Below are 23427 nucleotides of genomic sequence, written 5' to 3'. Positions count from 1 at the left end.
GTTACCGCCACCAGAGAGCCGTCGGATCGGAAGGAGTGGCTCTGATACCACTGTAGAGTGGATATCAAAACAATCCTATCAACTATTACATGCCGATTTGGAGTACGAAACTCCTTAAAATTATACAACCCAATATTGCAGTATAATAAAATAACAGAATGAATAAACTGAGGAATCAACAGAGACAAACTCTTGTTAAAATAGTCGGCTCAGAAAACACCAGGTCCAAGAATGAGAGGGACACGGCCACTGTAAGTTCCGTTCCCAAACGGCACCAAGCCCACGGCAACACCACACGGAGACACGACCTCAACGAACCGGATCACTCAGATCACTATCTCACCCGGTCGCAAAAGACACCTCAAGGCTCACGATTCTCACAAAGAAGAGTTAAGAGGATTCGGGTATTTCTCGATTTCAGTTCACCGAAAAGAGAGGAGAGAGCTCCTATTTATACGGTTGAGAAAATAGGTGAGAAAGGAAAGCCATTGAAGCTTTCCTTAAACCATTATCTTGGTTTAGGAAAGCTTCCATGGAAGCCGGTGACAAGAAGGAAAGAGTATCGCGGTGAGTATCAGAGAGAAAGGGGAAGAAGAGAGGCAGACGGCGCAAGGTACATACTGAGGGTTAGGGCAACAAGTAGAGTATAAGTACCGGTAGTGGGTCGGGTCACGGGTCGTCTGTGGGCTGCCGGGTGGGCTTGGGGTTTGGGCTTTTAAGTGGCCTACCGATTTTAAGGTCATGGGCCATAGCAACAACAGGAACATTTCATAAAGCCCTAATGCATTTGTAGTTGCCTCCCACTTTCAATCATATAAATGACTTTAATATTGTCAAATTATTTATCGACTCCTAATATATGTACAATATATATATTGAATGAAGGAATGAAGCAAGTATATAAAATTATCCAAATCATTTTTGATAATTCTTATTTGTTGATTCAAGCTCGACCATTATGAATAAATTAGTTAAATTTCACGGAACACAATCCTGTGATATGATCATACATTTAAATAATACTTAATTAGGATGCAATTTTTGTTGAGTATTTTGTAAGCAGTGGAGAAATATTTAAAATTAAATAGTTTGCATTGAAATAAATTGAAGTAATGAAACACAATAGCGCTATAACATAAATAGAGCAATGGAAATTATAATGATTGGAGAAAAATATTAATATTAGATATATGTTGTTGATTTCATTATCATTTTCATATTTGGTATTTTGATCGGAAAGAAAAAGAATACAAGGCGATGATCCAACGGTCGATTCCTGGAACTGCACCGTTTTATACAATACTCCCCCAATTTCTTGGGCGGTACGGGAATCCACGCGCTCCTCTCTCTCTCTCTCTCTCTGTCTATTATTATTCAGACGCTCCCCACTTGCACCACCGCCCAATCAAAACCCCTGCCTAGGGTTTCAGATTTTACTATCAACTTCACAGTTTGGATCCTAGTCGAAACTAAATTTAGTTTTTACGAATAAATCACCAAAGTTGCTTTCCATCTTTGATCAATCAATTCAATGGCGGAAGACCAGGCGACGGCGTCGGCCAGTAGTGCGGCGGCCGCATCATTGGGGCACTCAGTGATACCCATAGTGAACAAACTGCAAGATATTTTCGCGCAACTAGGAAGTCAATCGACGATCGAGTTGCCGCAGGTGGCAGTGGTCGGCAGCCAGAGCAGCGGTAAATCAAGTGTGTTGGAGGCGCTCGTGGGGCGTGATTTCCTGCCACGTGGAAATGATATCTGCACGCGCCGTCCGCTCGTGCTGCAGCTCGTGCAGAGGAAGAGAAAGGCTGATGGAACGGATGAAGAATGGGGGGAGTTCTTGCATTTGCCGGGGAAGAGGTTCTTTGATTTCAATGAAATCAGAAGGGAGATTCAGGTTATTTTTATGTCTAAAATATTTTTTTTATTAGTGCAGTATATTTAAATTCGAAACATGTTGCTGTTCAATGTGATAAAAACGAACCAGTTTGGCCGTCAGTATTTAAAACACTAGTTAAAAGTGGGATTGGGCTTCTAATTCTCATTGTTATACCTGAAGTTCAAGCAATTGTCTGTCAATTAACTTTCCCTTGCTTCTAGCGACTGAGATTGATTGTCGAAAAAGTTGTCTGCACTTCAATGTGGGACTAGAAACCTAGATTAACTTCAATGTTTGATGCACTTAGCTCATACAGACATCTTATGTTTGGTTATGTTGCAGTGAATTCTTTGCATACGAGAATGTAGATGGAGTTTTTTTGTTTTTAAGGAGCTGTGTTCCCCATGATGCTTTTACTTTGAGACCATGCTAATTCTGATCATAAGTTGATGAAATATATCTCTGTGATTCTGAGGGAACACTTTCTCTAAAATGTAACTTCATCTCCTGTGTCTTGCAATCAAAGTTTAACTTCATGGTTGAAGCAGGAAATGATTTTGTGCATGCATCTGAAGGTTGACCTTTTGTATGAAAAACCAGTTTACAAAATTTCATGTTGGTTATGCTTTCATAGCAGTCAGATTGCTACAAATGAGGCATTTTAAACTCCGCCAAGATTGTTGAAGACAGAGGGCAATTATTCTGTAATGGCTTCATTTTCGGGAAAGAACCATTTACCATTTCATGTTAACACCTGAAAGCTCTAATTGTATGTTGCCTTATTGCTTTGGTTGCATGAGTGGTTCCTTTGCTTCCTGTTTCTTTATTTGTTCTAAAATATTCACCTGGCTGTCCTTTAATACTAGATTGTGGATTATGCTTAGGCTGAAACAGACAGAGAAGCAGGAGGAAACAAAGGCGTATCAGACAAACAGATACGCTTAAAGATTTTCTCACCGAATGTTCTTGACATAACGCTTGTGGATCTTCCAGGCCTAACAAAAGTTCCTGTTGGTGATCAGCCATCTGATATTGAGGCACGCATTAGGACAATGATAATGTCATATATTAAACTTCCAAGTTGCCTGATCCTGGCTGTGACACCAGCAAATTCTGATCTGGCAAACTCAGACGCTCTTCAGATGGCTGGAATTGCTGATCCCGATGGTTGGTTTTGCACTTAAAATTTTCATCCACCCCAAAGAAGTATTATTTAAACTCAAAGTCTGCACTACTAGAATGGTGGATTTTGGTTTCTAGAGCTCACGTGTAAAAGTTTATAATTGCAGGTTATAGAACAATTGGTGTAATTACAAAGGTGAAGATTTTATTGCTTATTTATTTTGTGGTGCTTACTCTATCTGTTTGGTTCTTTCCTGAGTGTGACTCTTTATGGTTGGATTGATGTTCCAGTTGGATATTATGGATAGGGGTACTGATGCCCGCAACTTTTTGCTTGGAAAAGTTATTCCTCTTCGGCTTGGTTATGTAGGTGTTGTGAATCGCAGTCAAGAGGTAATTTTCAGCTAAGAGAGATGACAATAATTCTCGATTGTTATACTGTATGCTATTTCATTTACTCTGGAGCAGGGCTGAAATTATTCAGTTAACAGTTAACATGCTTACATGACATTCTTATTTATTTTGACTGCTCGAAGCTCTCTTCTGCACGCTTGGGCCTTATTGTCTTGTCAATTCAGTGTTATGGTGATATAAATTGATGTGTTTTCTGGGTATATGTTTCTAAGGTATTCTAGTCATTTAGGTTTATGTGAAACTGGATATATCATATATATATTTTTTCTGCATTCTAATTTACATTATACTTGACATGGTCCTTATTAACTAACATTACTTTTTACTCTTTCCCCAAATTATAGATGAAGTCTCTTCATATGCTATTATGGTAGTTTTAAGTTTTAGTTCGTAAATGCTAACTTAAATCAGACAATTATTCATGAAGTCCAGTTGCTGCATTACTCTTTTGCCCTGCTTTATCTAGGAGTGGCTGAATATAGGAATGTTTGCCTCTTAACTACTGTAATAGTATTGATGCTGCATTTATGGCTTAAGTTTGCAGCAGAATGAGTGGTTACTTGTTATATTTGGTTGTCAATCACCAGTTAATTACTCTGTAGCCTTGGTTTAGTATTTTGAAAGAACTATTAGGCTCAACTATATTTCAAGCTAAGGTTGAATATGGCGAAATGTGCCTTTTATCTCTCTTCAAAGGGATTCAGCATGACTATCAGGGTTGCTAGTGCTGGGGATTAGGGGTCCTGCAGCAATCTAACCAGACCTTTTCTACTTCTTTCTCTTTTCACATGTCAGGGGTTTGGGTTTTGTTATTATTTTCTAACTGTCAGAAAGAAGATAATTGAAAATGTCGGTTTTCTATTAGACTAATTTAATTGGTGTTGACTAAATGCTATATGTTGGTTTGAATCATGTCGAAAGAGACAAAAGGAAACTCCTAGAAGCTGTGAATAGGAAATACATTTGGAGTAAGCGAATTAATTGTTGTACTTAGAATCATTGGATAACATTTAGCTCTGTGAATGATTTGTTGTTGATGTGTTAATTGTGATTAAACAGGATATTCTAATGAATCGGAGCATCAAGGATGCACTTATTGCTGAGGAGAAGTTCTTTCGCAGTCGGCCTGTATGGCTTTGATGTTTTTCACTACACATTGATTTATTAGGTTCTTTTATTTAATTATTCTGATAATATATATAACTTTTTTGCAGGTATACAGTGATCTTGCTGAGCGTTGTGGAGTCCCTCAATTGGCCAAGAAGTTGAATCAGGTACGTAGTGTGAAGCTGAGTCTCAATTGGACCTTATATAACATTTCTTTCTATTAGCCTCTAGAAGCATATGTTTGTCTCTCGTTCTCTGTTGTGATTAATCTATTGCGATGCGTTCTCTGTTGTGATTAATCTATTTCATCGCAAATCAGCATGACATGTTGCACTCTTGTTCATGTGACATCTACTTTGTCATGCATGATGCTGAGTGGCCTATGCACTCTTGAAGCATGTGTACCTCGACATTTTAAGGGCACATACATGCCAATACATTGACTCGGTGCTTTCCCTGTTAATGCACCTTGCATTTGGCAGGAAAAAATTCCACCAAAGGCCTTCTGTAACATGTAAAAGTTGACTCATAAATATAGTGGCTTTCCTTTGAAGAAACAATTGATTCTGATCTTTTCTTATCTTTTCTGGACTCGTTACCACAAATAACCTTGAAAGATGTGTTTTCAGGACGCCAGTTGTATGATCTAATTCTCTACTTGTTATCCAGATACTGGTACAGCATATTAAGACAGTTCTCCCAGGGTTGAAGTCACGAATTAGTGCTGCACTGGTCTCTGTTGCAAAGGAGCATGCTAGCTATGGAGAAATTACCGAGTCAAAGGTGCTATTCAGCCTTTAATTTTGTTGGGTATTATGCTTGAATTCTTTGTGGGAGCTCATTGTGCTTTGGTCTCTACATTAAGAAAAATATTTGCCATATTTTTGGCTTTACTTTTTCTCAGTGGTTGTTTGTCCTTGGGACATTGCAATTAGTTGCAAATGGTAACTACTTCTCTTGGTGATTGCATTAATTCTCTTGATATGTGTTTCGGTAATTAACAAACTGCCTTGCTATCCAATTCTTTACCTTATTTGTCATCAACAGGCTGGCCAGGGAGCACTACTACTTAACATTCTTTCGAAATACTCTGAAGGTATGTGACCGCTGTTTCTTTATATAACAATACGGGGATATAAGCATGCACCTTTACTTGTTTGACTGGTGTCCTGTTTGCGTAGGGCTCATTGGTGTTATTTTGGTGGCTAATGTCATAAATGAGCTGATCAGGAGCATTCTTTATCTCAATATTGTTGCTCCGAATGAATAACAAACTCCATTATAACTAAGTTTTATCTTATTCTGTAACTAAAAGTGTGCTGGTAATAGAAGTATACCATTTCCTCGTATGATTATTTACTGCAATCTAATATCGTGCAAACTTTTTGCCTATTGTATCATCTGCATGATTACTTGACATACACTGTTCCTTTTAGGAGGGGAGTATTGCGAAAATCCTATTGATTGCTAATCTAGTCTTGTTTTTGTTGGAAACAGCATTCTCATCAATGATAGAAGGAAAAAATGAAGAAATGTCAACATCTGAGCTGTCTGGTGGAGCACGAATACATTACATTTTCCAAAATATTTTTGTCAAGAGCCTGGAGGTTAGTTATTGATTTGAATGTTATGGTCAAGGCTCATGAAATCTTAGACATCAAGGCTCATGAAATCTTAGACATCAATCCCACTGTAATTAATTCCAAACATTTTCAGAGAAAATGTGTGGAAGGTGCGGTCCATTACTATGTCAACTGATTACTCGCCTAATGTGACTGCGACTAAGCTTTCAGGATAATTTATTTTTTGGCTTGTTTGTGTATAAGTCACTACCATGAGATTTTTCTTACTGTGGAAATTCTGGAGAATAAGTGAAGGGAATAAAGGAAATACTTTACTGTGTGAATGAAATAGAGGAACTGAAGGTGGATTAGGTGTCCTAACAGGAAGGATTTTGTACGTGTGGTAGTCTTGTATTCATTCATTTTTGTGGGAATAATATACAAACAGGTCCTCTTTGTAGCTCCATATATGGTGTTGCATAGTCAAGATCTTGCTTACCCCAATTTGATTTCTGAAGTCAAATAAATTTTGGTCTGCAAGTTGTAACAATTGCACAGAAGAAATTTGGTTAACCTTTGAGCTTCTGGATGTTCTTGATTTGAGTCAAAGTTCTGTTAGATATGATACTCCCTTTTCTGTTCTGCAGGATGTAGATCCTTGTGAGGATTTAACTGATGATGATATCCGTACTGCCATACAAAACGCAACAGGTCCCAAGTCTGCACTGTTTGTGCCAGAAGTAGGTCTTAGTTTCAATATTGTTATTTCTCTCAAGAAGTGTCTTTATCTTATAGGAAAAGCTGAAAACGCATCCGCTTTCAGTATTATGGCCTTCCACCTGATGCTAACATGCAAAATAAACACAAACTTATAGGTTCCATTTGAAGTTCTTGTTAGAAGACAAATAGCACGTTTGTTGGATCCAAGTCTCCAGTGTGCTAGATTTATTTACGATGAGCTAATCAAGGTACATAACGGATAGCAAATTTTAGTGTGGAATATAGGTGACTTATCCTGGTATTTGGACATTGACCTTGTTGTTGTCTTTTAGATGAGCCATCGCTGTATGGTAAATGAACTCCAACGGTTTCCGATCCTGCGAAAACGCATGGATGAGGTCATTGGAAATTTTTTGCGAGAAGGTCTTGAGCCATCAGAAACAATGATAGGACATATTATAGAAATGGAGGTAATGTTAATTGTGTTGTTTGTGTATTCGTTTCTTCTACATTAAATACAAAATACCAGCTGAATAATCTACCCACTGTTCTCAACTTTCCTATTCTTTTGCGGTTTCATAAAGCAATGACATTGTCTGTTGCACCATTCTACTGAACTTTTCTCTCTTCTCGAGCATGAGAAGGTGAAAATCTTGATGTGAACTTACTGTTTGAGTTGGCAAACCCAATGACAAGTTAATGTTTTTTTGGTCGGCTTCTCCAATTCTCTCTCTTTTTCCTACTGTTGTATGCGCGTGTGTACATGGGTTTGCTGTTAAATCTTTCGAAAAATGATCTTTCTTCCTGAAAGCAGCTGTCATGTCTCACTTTGAATATTTTTGCAGTAGAAATGATTTGTTATTCTAGGCTCCCATGCCACTGTATTCCTTCAATATCCTAATATTATGTCGCCTCGTGTTCTCTGTTTCTGTCCGAGAACATCCCTTTCTGCCGCTATTATTGGCTTATTGCATTTAAATGCTATATCTTTTGGTCCCCTGTTACACCAGTTAACTGAGAATAAAACAAGTTTTAGACGCTGAGAAAATAGAATTTCTGAGCCAGTGTAAGAAGGATTCAGTTGAAATACATTTGTTGATCGAGGTTGATAAAGTTGGCAGAATGTATATGACATTTACGACTCAAGAACCAGCTGCAATATTACATATAATTATTATTACCGTGCAAGTGCATATGTTTCTGTTATAACCATTCTGATTTTCAAACTGGCTGAACTTATATGTAGTTTCAGTTGGACTGAAATTCGTGTCTGGAAAGTGATGCAATCTTGTCTCCATTGGCCACTTATGCCTTATTATAGTTTGCTTTTGTATATTTTGTCATTTTCTGTCTTCATGGAAATTTTATGGTTTGCTGGATCTTCTGTGCTGTAGATGGATTACATAAACACTTCCCATCCAAATTTTCTGGGTGGGAGTAAAGCTGTAGAGATGGCATTACAACAGGTCAAGTCATCCAGGATTGCTGCACCCATTTCTAGGCAGAAGGTAAATGAACTTTGCTTTAAAGTAATTTATATATCTCTCTCTTCTCAACAATCTGTTCACTAGTCTATGTTGGAATTTATTGATTAGGATGTAGGAGATTCAGAGAAAGCACCTAACTCAGAGAGAAGTCTAAAGTCTCGGGCTATACTTGCGCGGCAAGTGAATGGAATTGTTCCAGAGCAAGTAAGCTATCATCTGTTATCCAGACTTCCCAAGGGAAGCCTTAAAAGTTTATTTTTTGTTTTTCAAAGTAAACTAATTATTTGTTGTGCTCATTACATGGAAAAAGGGTGTTCGACCGGCAGTGGACGCTGAAAAAACTACACCAGCTGGTAATTTTTGACATGTTTCGTCTTTGTGGGGAACCCCTTGGTGTGACTAACTGCTGAACATGACTTCTGAGGTGTAGAACTAAGAAATTTAAGCTGAAATTTATAGCACTAGTAAATACAATTAGATAAAATCAGATCAGTTGCCAGTTCACTGCATAAAAGTGTTTTCCGGGCCTTTACAAATGGTTGAGGTGCCATTGATACCTCTTCCCGTTCTTGTTTCAGAAAGGAACTGTTGGTGGCTTGGCAGACCTTGACCTGTTTATAAAGGAGTCAAAGGGAAGTACATGATGCGAGTGGACATGTACCTTACTGTAAAGGAAGAGAAGTACAAGTTTATAGGAAAAAATTGTATATGCTTTGCAATTGAAGAAAATAAATAAATATATAAAACGTAGATCCAAAATTTTGTTTCCTCATTGCAAGATCCAAGTCTCCCTAGCTTGAGGATACTTTTATCTGCTTAATAAGTGAACAAAGCTGCTACTTAGCTCTCATAGCAATACTGAACGCCCTATTCTATTGTGGAAGTACTAATACTTGCATTCTGGATGATTAACCAGTCAGCAATGCCGGTTCAAGTTGGGGAATATCTTCAATTTTTGGCGGACATGACAATCGCACATCTGTTAGAGAGAACTCAATCAGTAAACCATTTAATGAACCTGTTCAGAGCATGGAGCAGGGATCATCAATGATTCATTTGAGAGAGGTATATGTTTGAAGTATTCTTCCCAGCAATATCAAATTCTTCCGTAAAAGTTCTACCTCTGTTGCTTGCTGTGCTAATATTTCTCTGTTCTACTTGTCAAAGCCCCCCAGTGTATTAAGGCCTTCGGAAACCCATTCAGATCAAGAGGCTATTGAGATTACAGTTACAAAGCTGTTGCTAAGATCGTATTATGATATTGTGCGAAAGAACATTGAGGATTCTGTACCCAAAGCAATCATGCATTTTCTGGTAATTGCCAACCTTTTTTCTTGAATTTTCTTCTCTTTTATTTTGCTCATCTTTCTGAAAGTTTTGCTTTGAGTTTATTCCTAGGGGGTCAGTATTCTGAAAGTGTATATAACTGCATGAAATTGCATGCTGAAGTCGCACATTTAGGTATTTTAACAGGATGTTAGGTCATTACTGTAAATTAATGATCTTTTCTGATTTCAAATGTATGAATTTGAACACTTCTCATCTTTGCCTGAAATCATGCAACTTAAAAATTCTCGTTCTGAGGTTAATTATTGGTAAGGACTCCTCATTATATGGTTACATTTGGTTGCTGTTTATTAATTGTTTAATTCTGCTAGCAGTTGAGAAATGTTGGTGTCCTTTTCATCATCCGTACGAATATTCTGAAAGTTGTTTATCAACTGTACCATTGTTTTTAAATTTCTTGCAGGTAAACCACACAAAGCGAGAACTCCATAATGTTTTCATCAAAAAGCTGTACAGGTATGTTTGACAAGCTTTTTCTGCTTGGTGAATCCATATACAATATAGAATGAAGAAAATGGCTATTTTGCTTTCAATGAAAGCAAAACATTTTTAACCAAAACAAATGTAGATGCTAGATTGAGTACTCAATTGGCGCCATGTTTTGCACTTTGTTACCATTTCTTCTCTAGAACAAGACAAGGTAATGGGAAAGTTTACAAGTTTTTCCCCTTTTCTTTCTCATCATACTTCATAATATTAGAATGAAATCATGTGGTACATAAAGTTTCTAATGTGTTTTATCTATCCTGAGGCAAATATGTTTACCCCCTCTGTTGGGCACTTTCTGTAACTGGTGTTGTTGCTTATTGATGGAGTCTTTTTCCCTGTCTGAAAGATGGGTTTCAGCAACAGCCTAGCTGAAGTGCATTACATATGCGCCTGTGTTCAAAATGTGATTCTTGTATTTGTTATGTATTGAGCAGAGACAACTTGTTCGAAGAGATGTTGCAGGAACCAGATGAGGTATCCATGAAGAGAAAGCGTACCCGTGATACACTTCGGGTCCTGCAGCAGGCTTTCCGGGTAAGTGCTCAGTGGAAAATGAGACCTTGAATTTTTAGTGTGTTTGTATCTCTCTAGCATGGCCCATTTTTCCTGGTTGTTAGTGGAGATGTATTTTCTCAAGCAAATCTGAAGGTTGATCAAACAACGTAGCATCTAGAAACTTATTTTGGCAGAAAACCTGAAACTATTGGATTTGTTTGATTCAGAAGTATGTCTCTCTTTTTTCCCCAATTTTTCCTGGTCAAAGAATTTGTCTTCGAGATGCAACCTTTTTTTCCTTGCACATTCATGTCTGAGATTCTTCCTGGCAGCTGTAGCTGGAAAAGTTTTCTACTTGCTAACATGAAATGTTGTTTTTTTCATGTAGACGCTGGATGAACTGCCTCTTGAAGCTGAGACTGTTGAGAGAGGGTACAGCATGGGTACGGACCCAACAGGCTTGCCAAAGATTCATGGGCTTCCAACCTCATCTTTGTACAACACCAGTAGTGGTTCAACTGAATCATATAGCGCTTCCCCCAAAACCTCGAAGCCACGCAAGTCTTCACATTCCGGGGAGCTGCACTCACCATTGTACGCAGATACTAATGGTGGTGGACGTAATTCTATCTCTGGTCTTTATCCCTCCATTGATATATAATTTCAGGAATCCCTTGGACTAAGTTCTATCATGGACGCATTCGTTGGATGACTCCCTATCCAGTATTCTCATGGAGTCCTTTTGTGGATCAAGTGCGGTAGAGAGTTGGCATTCTTTCTATTAAATGGAGATGGTAGTAAAATTGAACAATTTCTCCTTAATCTTTTGGTGGCGATGAATATATATTGCTTGTAAGAGCTCCAATAAGACTAGGAGCTTCCCTCCGTTGTCAGTGTTTGGAATCCTTAATCCTGCTGTAGCAAATACATGCAGCTGCTTAGGCAACTATATCCTCTCTTTTGAGCAGGGGCCTTAGTATAGCATGTCAGAGAGTTTGAAGTGTAATTTTTATGATAAGTTTTGATTCAACACTTGTATAAAGTGTGCAATTTTCCTCTTTCTAAAACTCTATACGTTCTTCTATATAACAGATCCATTTAATGATGTGTTAATGGCGTTTTGGTTAATCTGCGAGTGAAATTTCTCATTTGAGTGCCGACTTGGTTTCATGGATTTTTATGCTCCCCTTCATCTCCCTATTACCGGGCAAAAGCCTTTTGCCCAACTGAAGATGTCATGATGTATTCTGCTTATGCCATACCGTTCATTCCTGAGCAGTAAAATGAATGTGTAAAGAGCCTAATCTGTGTAGTTCTGTTCAGAATTATTACCAGAAATGCACTTTAAAGAATATGGTTAGTTTTTCTATCAACTTGAAGCAGCTATTAATTTCCCTTCTTTCATCATTGGATACCCGTCCAAAGTGGGATAAGTAGTTGTAGTATACATTTAAGCATCATGTATATCTCTTATCGATCCTTCATTTATGTGACACAAAGCTCATGCTTGAATAGGAAATATTTCATTAATAGCCAACTCTCCTTTCCCCTATATAGCACTTGAATTGAGACAATGGAGTCTTTAACATATTTACATAGGCCATAGCTATGGCAAAAGTTCTAATGTTGTCTCTGTCTACTTCATTACTACTGCTGAATAATATCCTTGGCAACTCCAGTGGCTTAACTCTGGAATTAATCCACCACAACTTCGAAGAATCATATTCTTCCCAGAATTTCTCTTATGAAAAGAGGATACAAAGGTTAGTATCTCAATCAATTCTTCGCACTAAGTACTTTGACAGTTTCCCCCAACAGTCTCCAAGAACAGCACCGAAGAGCATAGATTCCTTGAGAATGCACGGCCCCTCGTTGATCTGCAAGAGTTTATTTACATTGTGAAAATTGGGATTGGAACATTCAAAACCAAACCCTCATTCAAAGAGTACTACCTTGATATGGATACCGGTAGCCGTTACACATGGATGCAATGTCAAGGTTGTAAGAAGTGTTTCAAACAGAAACCAAAGCCCTTTCCAAGGAACAACTCCACATCTTTTCGCCCTATTCTTGATGAGAACAAAAACCCTATACTTTACTATATAGTCTATGGAGATGGCTCCAACACTTCTGGGATCACCGCGAAAGAAACCCTTCATCTCAAATTCAACGTGGGTACTATAAAAATTGTCCAAGATTTCATCTTTGGATGTGGGTTGGTAAACAATATGGACTATGGTGAGTACAAGAACAACAGGGTTGCAGGAATTATGGGTTTAGGATGGGATAACTACTCATTTGTGAGTCAAATTGACAAAACTCATGGAAGATTTTCATACTGCCTTCCAGTTGTTAACTTCTTCACCAAAATAAGGCCGAAGACATACCTAATATTCGGTGATGACATTGTTCAGGGGCGGAAAGCAAGCAGCACGACGATCACAACGATAAAGGGCATCGGGACTTATTATGTGGGGCTCCAAGGCATCAGCATCAACAGGAAAAGACTAAATATCAGCACAGATGTCTTTGCATTAAAGATCAATGGGGCTAATGGCCCTAAGGGTGGTTGCATAATAGACTCTGGCATACCATATTCACGTATCATCAAACCTGCTTATAACAAACTGAAAGAAGGGCTAGAGAACTACTTCTCCACGAACAAGAACTTGCATAGGAAAACTGGTTATTTAGGTCTAGAACTTTGCTATGAACGACGAAAGCCAGAAGGGTTCAAGGATCTCCCTGACATTACCTTCCATTTTCAGGGATCAAATGGTGGCCTTGTTATAAGGTCTCAGGGGGGGTTCGAAGTTGCCAAGAAGTCTAAGTTACCTAAATCTATTGAGTACTTTTGTCTTGCCATGATAAGTTCTAAACGTAAATCGATAATTGGAGCTCATCAGCAGACAAATCAGACGTTCATCTATGATACTCAGAAGAAGAAACTACTGTTCCATCCAGAAGATTGTTCCAAGAATCCATGAAAGGTTGTTCTTCCTCACTACTTTAAAGATCAAACAGACATGTACTTTGACGTGGATACCAAATCATGAACAAAAACAAGAACTTTGATATGGGGTTCAAATGCATTCCTCAACTCTCATCACTAACTCGCATATACGTGCCTCTCCCTAGAGCAACAATCCAATAATTCGAACACAAGACTTTTTTACGGTAGGTTTCATGTTTAATCCTCAGGTGTGCGTTGGATGCATGAGTGTAAAAAAATAAAGCAATAAGTAAATAGAAGGAAATATGTTTCTATATCTAACATCTTTCAATATGTTGCAGCAGTAAATATTCATTGGATTGAAGCCCATCAACACGCGCTGGGCGATGTTAACTAACTTAACCGCCAAGAAGCTGTTACTCCAAAGTTTGTCTTTAAACCCTCTCCCTTTCATCCTTGAGAAAGCCCATCTCAGTTCTTCTATACACCCAGAAAGAGAAGACTTCTTTGCTTTTTCTCTCACCATCAACAATGGTGAACATTCTCCGTGTACTTCGCTCACTACGACTCAGACGGATCTTCATCGGTCTTCTCACCATTTCCCCGGCGGCCACCATAATCCTTTTCTCCATTACTCGTTTCATGTATCAACAGTTTGACAGAGTAATTTCTTTTATATCCCTTTTTTGTTTTTTTCTCTCGTAGTTCTTTTCACTCTTTTTTCAACTTCTTGAAATCTTCTTTTCCTCATTTTATGGGTTTATGTAAGATTATTGCAAGTGTGGAGGTTGACAAGATTGACGGCGACGTTTACCGTTCAGCGGAGGTCTTTCGGATGGATTACGCAGAAATGGAGAGGAAATTCAAGATTTATGTGTACCCAGATGAGTATAAAGATGAGAATTACACGAATTATCAAACGATTTCTGGAAAGTATGCGAGTGAAGGCTATTTCTTCAAGAATATCAGAGAAAGCTCGTTTCTGACAGATGATCCTGAACAGGCCCATCTCTTCTTCATCCCCATTTCTTGCCACAAAATGCACCAAAAGGTTTTTCAGTCTCTTTATATACAGTTTCTCATTTATATATAATTGCCCAGAAACAGAAAATAATTTATTAAGTCCAAACGTTGTACATCAAACAGCATCTATCTGTCCACGAAAAGTTGTGTACATTCTGCGAAAAGACACCATGCAGAATGTACGTATAAATACTGTATACGTTTCTTGAAAGTGAGACATCAAATTTACTCTGAAAGCACAAGAACAGAAGACATACATACAGTATATATATATATATATATATATATATATATATATTCTGGAGTGGAAAATGCGGCGGGCGGAGGCGGAATACGGCGGATGGGGAGTGGGTTCCGTGGTGGCAATGCTGTGCATAGTGATGCTTCTGATCTTTCTGCCGCTCGGAATGGGGCCCGGCCCGGTTCAACCCCCACCATTGTCCCTGCTCTTCATTTTCCCTGTTTTGATGGCTGCCATTCTCATTTACCTTTCTTATGCTTCCAAGAGTCATTAATTTTTACAAAGTTTTTATAGAACTTAGTGGTGGTGGTCTTAATCCAGTTTACTAGTACTATGATGTTTGTTCTTGCATAGGAGGATGGTTCCAGAATAGACATTTGCGGCAACCTAATGTAACTATTTGAGATTTCACAGTAACGTTGTAGCAGCAACGTTTGATAGTATCATTTGACGTTCTTCTTTTATTTGCTTAGTCTTTTCGTTTTCTAGATTCTTTTTGGTTGCCAATTACCAGTGAACACAAAGACGAAAGAAAATTTGAAATAGAGAATTGAAATGCTTTTAATTCTGAATATGAGAAGAATTTGCTGTTATAATGGATTGGAGTTTAGTACACTATTGTTTCGTTTTTAATGGTATTCAGGTATCATCTTATGAGGAGATGGCATCAATTGTTCAAAAATACGTAGAGGGCTTAATCGCCAAGTACCCCTACTGGACCAGAACTATGGGGGCGGATCACTTCTTTGTTACTTGCCATGATGTTGATGTACGAGTCACAGAATTGGTCCCTCATCTGGTCAAGAACTCAATTCGGGTCGTCTGCTCTCCCACTTATGATTCTGGCTTCATTCCTCATAAAGATGTTTCACTTCCCTTAGTGATGCAGCCACTCAAAGAACCTGTCCGACGAAACGACTTGTACAAGAGGTAACATTATTACCATACTAGTTCGTGTTGGTACTAATAGATCCCACAAAAGAAACATGCATTCTCCATTTTACACACACTAAAACATGATGGTGGGGGTACTTGGCAGGACGATACTCGGTTATTGGGAAGGAGCCTGCAATTCTGATCTGAGAAATACGCTGGTGAGCAATTGGCAGGGAGACAACGAGCTTGATATCCAGAATAGTACTTATTACCCGGCTGGAGGAATGAGGAAATTGTCTATGGCTAAATTCTGCATCTGCCCGGTTGGTTCAAGAGCCACCAGCAATCGCATTATCATGGCTATTCGCTACGGATGTGTGCCTGGTAATGTATTTACAAAAATACAACTGTAGACACCATGCAGTCTTGTGATGAAAGGATCTGAAATTAAAAGATTGCATGGTGGATGTTTATGATGGTACTATTGAGCAAGTTTTAATATATTATCTGCAGTAATATTGGCGGATTACTTTGAGTTGCCATTCAACGACGTTCTTGATTGGCTGAAATTCTCTGTTGTACTGAGTGAGGAGGATGTCTACGACTTGAAGTACATTTTGAGGGGAAAAGCAGGTGAAGAGTACAGCAGGTTGCATAGCAATCTTATCAAGGTAAAGTCTCCTTAGTGCTTCAGTTTTAGTTTGAAGGGTTAGTAATGTAAAAGTAGTTCACTTGTGTTAAATAATCCAGGTGCAGAAACGGTTCAGGTGGAATTCACCCCCTGTAAAATATGACGCATTTCACATGGTCCTCTATCATCTCTGGTTGAGGCGAAACGTCGTCAAATACTAAGATAAGCCACAGTTTTTGGTCTCCGTGGCGTCGGTGTAAACATTTCAGATATCATCTGATGTGTCTTTTGAAGCAAGTCGATAGAGAGTCAGGTTGTCAATAAATACAAACTTGGAAATTGTTTAGAGCGAATGATGTAACAAATTAGTACATTTTCTATTCATTTACTCATTTGGCGCAAAAACAGCCCAATGAGCTGTTGTAAATAACATTACCATGCGTAATCTGACAATTCATGGTCCATATTTTCTTCTTAATCAATGATCCGTGTATGCTTTGATATAATATGCAAATGTAATAGTAATGATTCAGGAATTTTTGTGCTGAAAAATGGGAGGCAGATAAAGAACACAAATGCAACTTCTGCAACACTCCACTAACTTTTCTCGAGGTTTTTATACAGTTAGTGATTAAGCAGGCATTTGATAATGAAGCATAAATCTCCATATCTGCTTCCAACATAAACGGGGATAGAGAGGGATATGGGAAGAAATATATGCGAACCAGTAATGCAGTGAATATGTACATTCTCTCATATACGAAAGAAAGACAAGGCTACCACTTATCAGAACCAAATTTCAATCACAATTGCAAGTATGCAACTGCATTGGCCGAAGGGAGCCATCTTTTACTTGCCATCAGTAGTCAAGGATTAATTCTCACCGGTAGAAGATGTGATGATGTTGGTAGAAGGTGCAAGAGTATCTTTGCTGTTTGTTTCACTATTGATCTGAGAAGGAAAAAGAAAGCCAATAACAATAAGCACCAAAAATTTGAAACCCAAACTACTTAATAACAAATTTTAATAATAAAATTGTGTGAAATATTACAACTTCACCAGCCTTCATAGCATGATGCTGGGCTTCAACAATGGGGAGTTTTGAAAGGTCTCGCAGGACTCCCTGTCATATTGGAAAGTTTTAACAAATAAGAGCAGCAATACTTATATGTTAAAGGAAATCTTCAAGTGGAAGCTTGCACTAAACAAAATGAAAACAAAATGAGAGGTGATCTAGAAATAGATTTGCAACCAAAGATTTGAAAAGATTCTTCAATCCACTCTCCCCCTGGAAAACCAGTTGCAGAATTGAGACCACCCGCCCCCACCCCACCCCACCCCAAAAATGGGGGCAGCAATGAAGGGCTGTCCAGGGAAATGAAAAGGACACTTATTGGTGTATAGATGCTTTAAGCAGGATTCCCGAGAAGCACAGTTATACAGCCAAAGAAATAGCCAAAATGCTTGAGGTTGAAAAGTTTCCAATTTTGAAGAAAGTTGATCCTACAGTTATCTTGAAATTGGCCCCAATCTATTGACGAGTATTCTACAGGAATGATATGTCTGAAGTAGAAGAGTAATATTTGCCTAGATGATTGCCTCAGCCAAGGTTCCGTGTACTGGCATTAATGCAAACCTGAGGAGGGCAAACCTATCTAGTCCGAAATAGTAAACAAGGAAACCTACAGGGTGCTTTCTTAATAGAAAATGTCCTCCCAGAATAGCAAACCTTGTCTGTGTATAAATATAGGCTACTCCAACTAAACAAGCAGGGAGCATCCTATATAATGATTCAGACGCACCTTGTTGGCCCACTTGAGACCGCATGCGTTGCACAGAGTTCTTGGCCCATCTGGTCCACGTCGCATCATTGGAGTGGACTTTGAACTAATCCCACAATGCCTACATCTGTTGGAAGTTTATGAAAAATAATTAGCAGGCAGCAAAAGCATGTGCTCAGGTTCACCAGCTAAGAAATAACAGATTCCAAAAAAATTCAAACTCTTAGTACTCACGAGGTTTCCTGCTCTTCTTGGGCCGAACTTCCATTCCAATCTGCAGAAGATGATCCAAGTTCCTCAGGGAGCGACTTTGACGATGTAAACTGGCCTTTCTTACGCTGCATTCTGGCAGATTGCATATGCATGACAATAAAGATGAATTCGGGATGAACAAGTTGATATGTAGGTACCCAACATTGATGCATCAAAGCAGAGATGAAATGCATAAATTTGCTAAAAAACATTCTTAAACAATATCCTCATGCTAGAGCCAGACGTAACAAATTGGACTGTCTACAAGCACAAACCACCATACTAGTAATCCAGGATTGATGTACAATCTTTTGAAATTTTGGATTCCTCCTCCCATTAAAGTTCTGAGACCCACACACATTTATTTTTCTTCCACAATAAGGAACAGTGTTCATTCTAAAACATTGATTTGAACTAATGGGATAAAGGGAGAAGCACGCATGCGCATATCTACTCACATTTCATCCCCACTTAGGGTATCATCAAAACTTCCTGACATTTATTTCTATAACCCTGCTTTAAACCTTTAGCTGGAAACAAGTGGATTCCAGTGACAAAGCAATCAAAAAACTTCCCAGAATGTTTAGATCATACTGGGGAACTGTAAATGCATATATAGTAAATGGAAAAGGATCAATAACTGATGAACCGAACGATCCAATGAAAAACTGAACAACTGGAAGTCATGCAACAAAATAGATTGTCATCATGTCAGATAGCAGACAAGCAACAGTGGAGCAGGTGGAGCAATAATAAATGATCCATCATTATCGGACTATTTCAATTCTTTACTACCTCAAAGCAACTTCCTTGCGAACAGTGTAGCGAATTTTTTTATCAAAACATCGCTCTTTCCTCTTTTCTCTAAACCGGATTAAGGAGGCTGCCCGTTGTGGTTGACTCGACTTCCCGGGATAATCACCCAAATTCTATTGAAGCAGATGCAAAATGAGATGGTTGAACTAGTTTCATGCTAAGCAAGAGATTTCATTTATTGAAGGTTGAACTAGTTTCTGCATACCCTATAGTTTTGAGGAGTCATCCCAGGACTAGGAACACCAGTGGGTACTTCATATCCACCCAACAGTAATAAAACTGCCTGAACCTGAAATATAAATGAGAAAAAGAAGGAACATTTTATTGCTTCATGAATCCTTGCAAAAAACGCAATAAACAAACATGAAATGATCTTAGCAAGGCTGCATACATTTCTTTCTTCAGCTTTTTAAATAGGAAAATAACTCAACAATCTTCAAAATTTCCAATCCTTCCACTAGAACAAGTGCAACTTAACTACTTTTTTAACAGATAATTTAAAAGAGTTGGTAAATGGATTACACTATCGGCACACAAGTTGACCAACAAACATATAATTGTGCCTAATAACAAAACCAGCTAATCTAAACTCGGACATAAAAGACTACACAAACACGAAATTGCATCAATTATTAAAGAAAATTACAAAGGCAATTATTCTCAAGAAACATCACCTGCTAAACTAAATACAAATGCAGAACACTTTTTTTTTAGAACACTTCGAATTACAGAATTCCACCGCGACACATAAATTCATTTATATAAAAAAAACAAAAAAAAAAAAAAAACACCTTTTCTGGGGAAACCGAGTCGAAAACAAAAACCTCGCCCTGAAACGACAGCGTGAGCTGGTCGGCTCCAGCTTCCCCGGCAGCGGGGCCCATATCCGAGGGGTATAGAGCATGAGAGGCAACCGGGTCGACAGGCTCCATAACACCAGTTGCAGGAAGCGCGTGCGGCGAGTGAGAGTTGTTCGGCAGGTCATATCTGATCTGGGATGGGGGGTTGTCTACGGATTCTTCCCCATTAGAGCACTCAACGACATCCTCGTCATCGTCGTCGTTGTCGTCGATATGTGGATTGAGGGGGCGGGGGGCCTGTACGGTGGTGGTGTCATTCATGGAGGCGTGTGGTGGTCCGTACATAGGATTGGAGTTGGAGTTGGAGTTGGAGGTGGAGGTGGAGGATTTGTCTGACTTAACAACTGCTCTTATTTTACACTTTACCCCTTTCTTTTCTTTTTCAGAAAATTACAATTTAAGTCCAAAATGTTGGATGATTTGCAATATTTTCATACTTTATAAAAATATTATAAAATCAATCTCATTGTTAATATATTAATTTTACATTCCAAAAATATCAAAAAAAATATTATAATTTTTTTACGATAAAACTAATTTTTGTAATATTCTTTTTTAAAATTTGCAATAAAATTAATTAATTTAAAAAGTATAAGAATAATATGCAAATTTGGAACTAAAATCGTAATTTTCTCTTTTCTTTTATTATCAAAACTTTTGTGTTATAAGGAAATAGCCCCTGCTTTATGCAGATTTTACGGGATATGCCATCACCCCTTTTTCATCAAACAAAGTTACTCCTTACCTTACACAGCAACATCATGTTTTATTGATATTTAATATTAAATAATTAATTAATTTATATACTCAATATATTATAAGTAGTTTGGTCAATATACTATTTATACACATTTACACTTATTATTGTATATGAAAAAAAATATATTTTCACCGTTATATTACATACGAACTCGAATCCATTCAAAATAAAATAAAAAATTCAGAGTGGAAAAATAAAACTTTGAGTTAAGGGTGTATATGAATGTTGTTATTTTATAAAAATTAACGATCGTAATTGTTTTAGAAAACTAATTAACAATGCTATTTTTTGCATATTTTTTAAAAATTGAGGAGGTAAATTGATTTATTTTTTTATTATTGATGTGCGGCCTTTTTGGGTAGGTAAATTAGAATTCAATTTACCCATTGTATTATTGATTTTGGAAAAAATGTGAATGATATTTGATTATAATTATAACATTTGTAAGCATAAGAATTTGGAGGGGAGCTATAAAAAAGCAAAACTGGTTTTCATTATCATATCCAAGAAAAGTTATCTGAGAAGAGAAACAGATCGCATCCATCAAACAGAAATCATGAATGTGGGGGAAGAGGTGGAGCGACTCAAAGAAGAGATCAAGCGTCTCGGCCAACCCCAAGATGATGGCTCCTACAAGGTCCTTTCTTCTCACATTCTCGATTGCCTTGCAATTTTGACTGGGAATTATCTACGTCTTGTTCTTTTTTATTCGGATCCATGTGAATTGTGAGTTAGTTCATGCTGTTTTTTTTCTGATTATTCTCTTGTTTCTGGATGTTTTCTTCAGCTGGGACCTTGAATTTTTTATTTTTTTTTTTTAATTTGTAATTTAAAAAAGTTCCCTTTGCTCAGTTTTTGGATCCAAGAATGTTTTGCTAGTCTGGCAATAATAATGTTAGCAATCCATACTCTGTTAGTGAGTACGTGGATTTAGATGTTTCGCATCGTATCGTGATGTGATCGGGAGTGATAACTCATGGGAAAAGCAGATTTTGATAAGTGATTTCATTTTAGTGAAGATGCTCAAAACTTGACTTCAGATTGTTGTCCTGGTTAATGAACATATATGAAAAAGTGCTTTTGTGCAACTTGACCTCTAGTTGCTAGCTGCATTGTCAACTGATTGTCTACATAATCGCCCATTATAATTGTAATTACTGAAACTGTGTTTTTCTCCTGTACTGCTTATTTGGTGGATTTTGTGTACTCCAATACATGTGTCTTGGTGTCGAAGGCAAGCTCACGAGCTATGATATTTTCTGATTGGAATTGGAAAATATTGTAACTGTTCAACAAAAACTAGAATCAAACACAGCCGATACATGCATGTGTTCGTCTTCATAATTTTCAGTTTCCACCCAATAAAGACACTGAGGTTATTGGAGATATGTAACCACTTAACCACAGCTACCACCAATTGGTGATCATTATCCAAAGAAGCTGGTATGTGTCAAGTAGATAATGATTCCTCTTGTATTTGTGATTCTGTAGATGTTATTATGAGATCCAGAAAGAATATAGATTAAAGAGAAATTTGGTTCTTTCTTGATGAAGCATGATCATTTATCCGTCAAACTTTTAGATTTGTGAAAGATCACCAGGCGATATTTCTATAGATTTTTACTTCAAATTCTGCAGTACAGTTTTGTGGATTGAATTTAGAGAGAGGCTATTGCCTAGTTGGTAAGTATTACCCCATGTAGGATATGTTCGAATTGGTTGGAGAAGCTTCATAACAATCATGCGGCTGCTGGATGATTGGTTTAGTCTCTAAATTATATTTTGCTCTTTTACTTTCTTGTTTTTGTGTTTGTTCAATGGACGATCACATTTGAGAAACCGGAAATAAGTGTTGGAAGTTTGGAAAGCTGCATCAGATGACAATAGGAACATAATTCATTTAATGTAGAAGACTCCCTTTCCTCTTATACACTCTAAATGATTTAAGAATTCGTACTGTTGTTGGTTTATGAGTCCTGTATGATTATTCCATCCGATTACACCGTAGCAGATAAGACGATGAACGTGTCCCACTGAGCTTATCTTCTGATGGGATCTTGACTTGGCATCTGTCTTGATTATGCAGGTCACATTTGGTGTCCTATTCAACGATGACAGGTGTGCAAACATCTTTGAAGCTCTAGTTGGAACTCTACGTGCTGCAAAGAAGCGTAAAATCGTAACATATGATGGTGAACTGCTGTTGCAAGGAGTCCATGATAATGTCGAAATTACTCTCAAACCAGAAGCAACAGCAAGTGATGCAGTTGTAAGCAGCTGAATATCTGCAATAGCCTCCTGGTAGTTCAGGGGCAAACTTGTTGCACTACAGTGTGGAAGTATTATGCGGATTGAAATCTATGTTGTATTTTATCTCGATGAACAATGGATTGTTCAAAACGTCCAATTTAGGGAAGGCTTGTTGCATTAATTTTTGATGTATTTCCAACTTCCTGGGGTGAGCTTTGCCTCTTGCTGGGCTTTAGTCCTGCTGGATCGTGTAAGTACACAGACGCCAGTTGTATATCTTTCTTACCTTTGCTGAAACCTTTTTACCTTGAATGAAATAAATGTTGATGTAGAACACTGATATCCATCTCCAATCACCTAAC

General features: G+C 37.9%; 6 protein-coding genes and 1 non-coding gene across 9 annotated transcripts; 6 read left to right on the top strand and 1 right to left on the bottom strand.

The window, feature by feature from the left end:
• The first annotated feature begins 1250 nt into the window (after window positions 1-1250).
• On the top strand, window positions 1251-11735 carry DRP3A (dynamin-related protein 3A). Its single transcript, XM_088884247.1, has 20 exons — window positions 1251-1897; window positions 2764-3046; window positions 3169-3197; window positions 3293-3394; window positions 4475-4543; window positions 4630-4689; window positions 5192-5305; window positions 5570-5618; window positions 6020-6129; window positions 6732-6824; window positions 6960-7052; window positions 7137-7274; window positions 8199-8312; window positions 8400-8495; window positions 8602-8644; window positions 9208-9356; window positions 9459-9605; window positions 10042-10094; window positions 10562-10661; window positions 11011-11735. The coding sequence occupies exons 1-20, from the start codon at window positions 1532-1534 to the stop codon at window positions 11281-11283; spliced, it is 2481 nt and encodes an 826-aa protein (XP_088740373.1). The 5' UTR covers window positions 1251-1531; the 3' UTR covers window positions 11284-11735.
• LOC148787347 (small nucleolar RNA snoR53Y) lies at window positions 2277-2360 on the top strand. The gene has a single exon (XR_016067071.1). It is a non-coding gene; the product is annotated as a small nucleolar RNA snoR53Y (small nucleolar RNA).
• An 845-nt stretch (window positions 11736-12580) lies between the features above and the next one.
• Window positions 12581-13609, top strand: LOC148787346 (aspartic proteinase nepenthesin-1-like). The gene has a single exon (XM_088883575.1). It carries the CDS (start codon window positions 12581-12583, stop codon window positions 13607-13609), a length of 1029 nt encoding a protein of 342 aa, XP_088739701.1.
• Window positions 13610-13913: 304 nt separating this feature from the next.
• LOC105169288 (putative glycosyltransferase At5g20260) lies at window positions 13914-16847 on the top strand. Its single transcript, XM_011089658.3, has 6 exons — window positions 13914-14238; window positions 14345-14626; window positions 15483-15769; window positions 15879-16099; window positions 16229-16386; window positions 16466-16847. The coding sequence occupies exons 1-6, from the start codon at window positions 14107-14109 to the stop codon at window positions 16565-16567; spliced, it is 1182 nt and encodes a 393-aa protein (XP_011087960.1). The 5' UTR covers window positions 13914-14106; the 3' UTR covers window positions 16568-16847.
• LOC105169385 (uncharacterized) lies at window positions 14615-15488 on the top strand. The gene has a single exon (XM_011089780.3). The coding sequence runs from the start codon at window positions 14910-14912 to the stop codon at window positions 15111-15113; it is 204 nt and encodes a 67-aa protein (XP_011088082.1). The 5' UTR covers window positions 14615-14909; the 3' UTR covers window positions 15114-15488.
• Window positions 16848-16909: 62 nt separating the features above from the next.
• Window positions 16910-20404, bottom strand: LOC105169289 (GATA transcription factor 24). 3 transcript variants are annotated; one of them, XM_011089661.3, is made up of 7 exons: window positions 19987-20404; window positions 19401-19484; window positions 19175-19308; window positions 18362-18472; window positions 18149-18254; window positions 17406-17469; window positions 16910-17297 (listed from the first exon to the last, which is right to left on the bottom strand). In XM_011089661.3, exons 1-7 carry the CDS (start codon window positions 20338-20340, stop codon window positions 17290-17292), a joined length of 861 nt encoding a protein of 286 aa, XP_011087963.1. In that variant the 5' UTR covers window positions 20341-20404; the 3' UTR covers window positions 16910-17289. The 3 variants fall into 3 exon arrangements, with proteins under 3 accessions (XP_011087963.1, XP_011087962.1, XP_011087961.1); XM_011089660.3 differs by having other exon boundaries at window positions 17410-17469; XM_011089659.3 differs by having other exon boundaries at window positions 17398-17469; window positions 19987-20403.
• Window positions 20405-21268: 864 nt separating this feature from the next.
• Window positions 21269-23405, top strand: LOC105169287 (costars family protein). The gene is made up of 2 exons (XM_011089656.3): window positions 21269-21452; window positions 22902-23405. Exons 1-2 carry the CDS (start codon window positions 21372-21374, stop codon window positions 23094-23096), a joined length of 276 nt encoding a protein of 91 aa, XP_011087958.1. The 5' UTR covers window positions 21269-21371; the 3' UTR covers window positions 23097-23405.
• Window positions 23406-23427: the final 22 nt, after the last annotated feature.

This window comes from Sesamum indicum, linkage group LG8 (assembly GCF_026168435.1).
Source record: "Sesamum indicum cultivar Baizhima isolate 11 linkage group LG8, ASM2616843v1, whole genome shotgun sequence".
NCBI classification, from domain to species: domain Eukaryota; kingdom Viridiplantae; phylum Streptophyta; class Magnoliopsida; order Lamiales; family Pedaliaceae; genus Sesamum; species Sesamum indicum.
The sequence above is the reverse complement of the archived record's forward strand: the minus strand, read 5'-3'. Positions and strand labels throughout refer to the sequence as shown.

Excerpts from the sequence above, each read along its gene's own strand:
- LOC105169287 (XM_011089656.3), top strand. The coding sequence starts at position 21,372 with ATGAATGTGGGGGAAGAGGTGGAGCGACTCAAAGAAGAGATCAAGCGT. Across the intron at positions 21,453-22,901 it reads AAGATGATGGCTCCTACAAG|GTCACATTTGGTGTCCTATT; the intron begins GTCCTTTCTTCT and ends TTGATTATGCAG.
- DRP3A (XM_088884247.1), top strand. The coding sequence starts at position 1,532 with ATGGCGGAAGACCAGGCGACGGCGTCGGCCAGTAGTGCGGCGGCCGCA. Across the intron at positions 3,047-3,168 it reads TGGAATTGCTGATCCCGATG|GTTATAGAACAATTGGTGTA; the intron begins GTTGGTTTTGCA and ends TTATAATTGCAG. Across the intron at positions 4,690-5,191 it reads TGGCCAAGAAGTTGAATCAG|ATACTGGTACAGCATATTAA; the intron begins GTACGTAGTGTG and ends CTTGTTATCCAG.
- LOC105169289 (XM_011089659.3), bottom strand. The coding sequence starts at position 20,340 with ATGTACGGACCACCACACGCCTCCATGAATGACACCACCACCGTACAG. Across the intron at positions 19,309-19,400 it reads TGACTCCTCAAAACTATAGG|AATTTGGGTGATTATCCCGG; the intron begins GTATGCAGAAAC and ends CTGCTTCAATAG. Across the intron at positions 18,473-19,174 it reads CGCAAGGAAGTTGCTTTGAG|AATGCAGCGTAAGAAAGGCC; the intron begins GTAGTAAAGAAT and ends GCAATCTGCCAG.
- LOC105169288 (XM_011089658.3), top strand. The coding sequence starts at position 14,107 with ATGGTGAACATTCTCCGTGTACTTCGCTCACTACGACTCAGACGGATC. Across the intron at positions 14,239-14,344 it reads TGTATCAACAGTTTGACAGA|ATTATTGCAAGTGTGGAGGT; the intron begins GTAATTTCTTTT and ends GGTTTATGTAAG. Across the intron at positions 15,770-15,878 it reads CGAAACGACTTGTACAAGAG|GACGATACTCGGTTATTGGG; the intron begins GTAACATTATTA and ends GGTACTTGGCAG.
- LOC105169385 (XM_011089780.3), top strand. The coding sequence starts at position 14,910 with ATGCGGCGGGCGGAGGCGGAATACGGCGGATGGGGAGTGGGTTCCGTG.
- LOC148787346 (XM_088883575.1), top strand. The coding sequence starts at position 12,581 with ATGGATACCGGTAGCCGTTACACATGGATGCAATGTCAAGGTTGTAAG.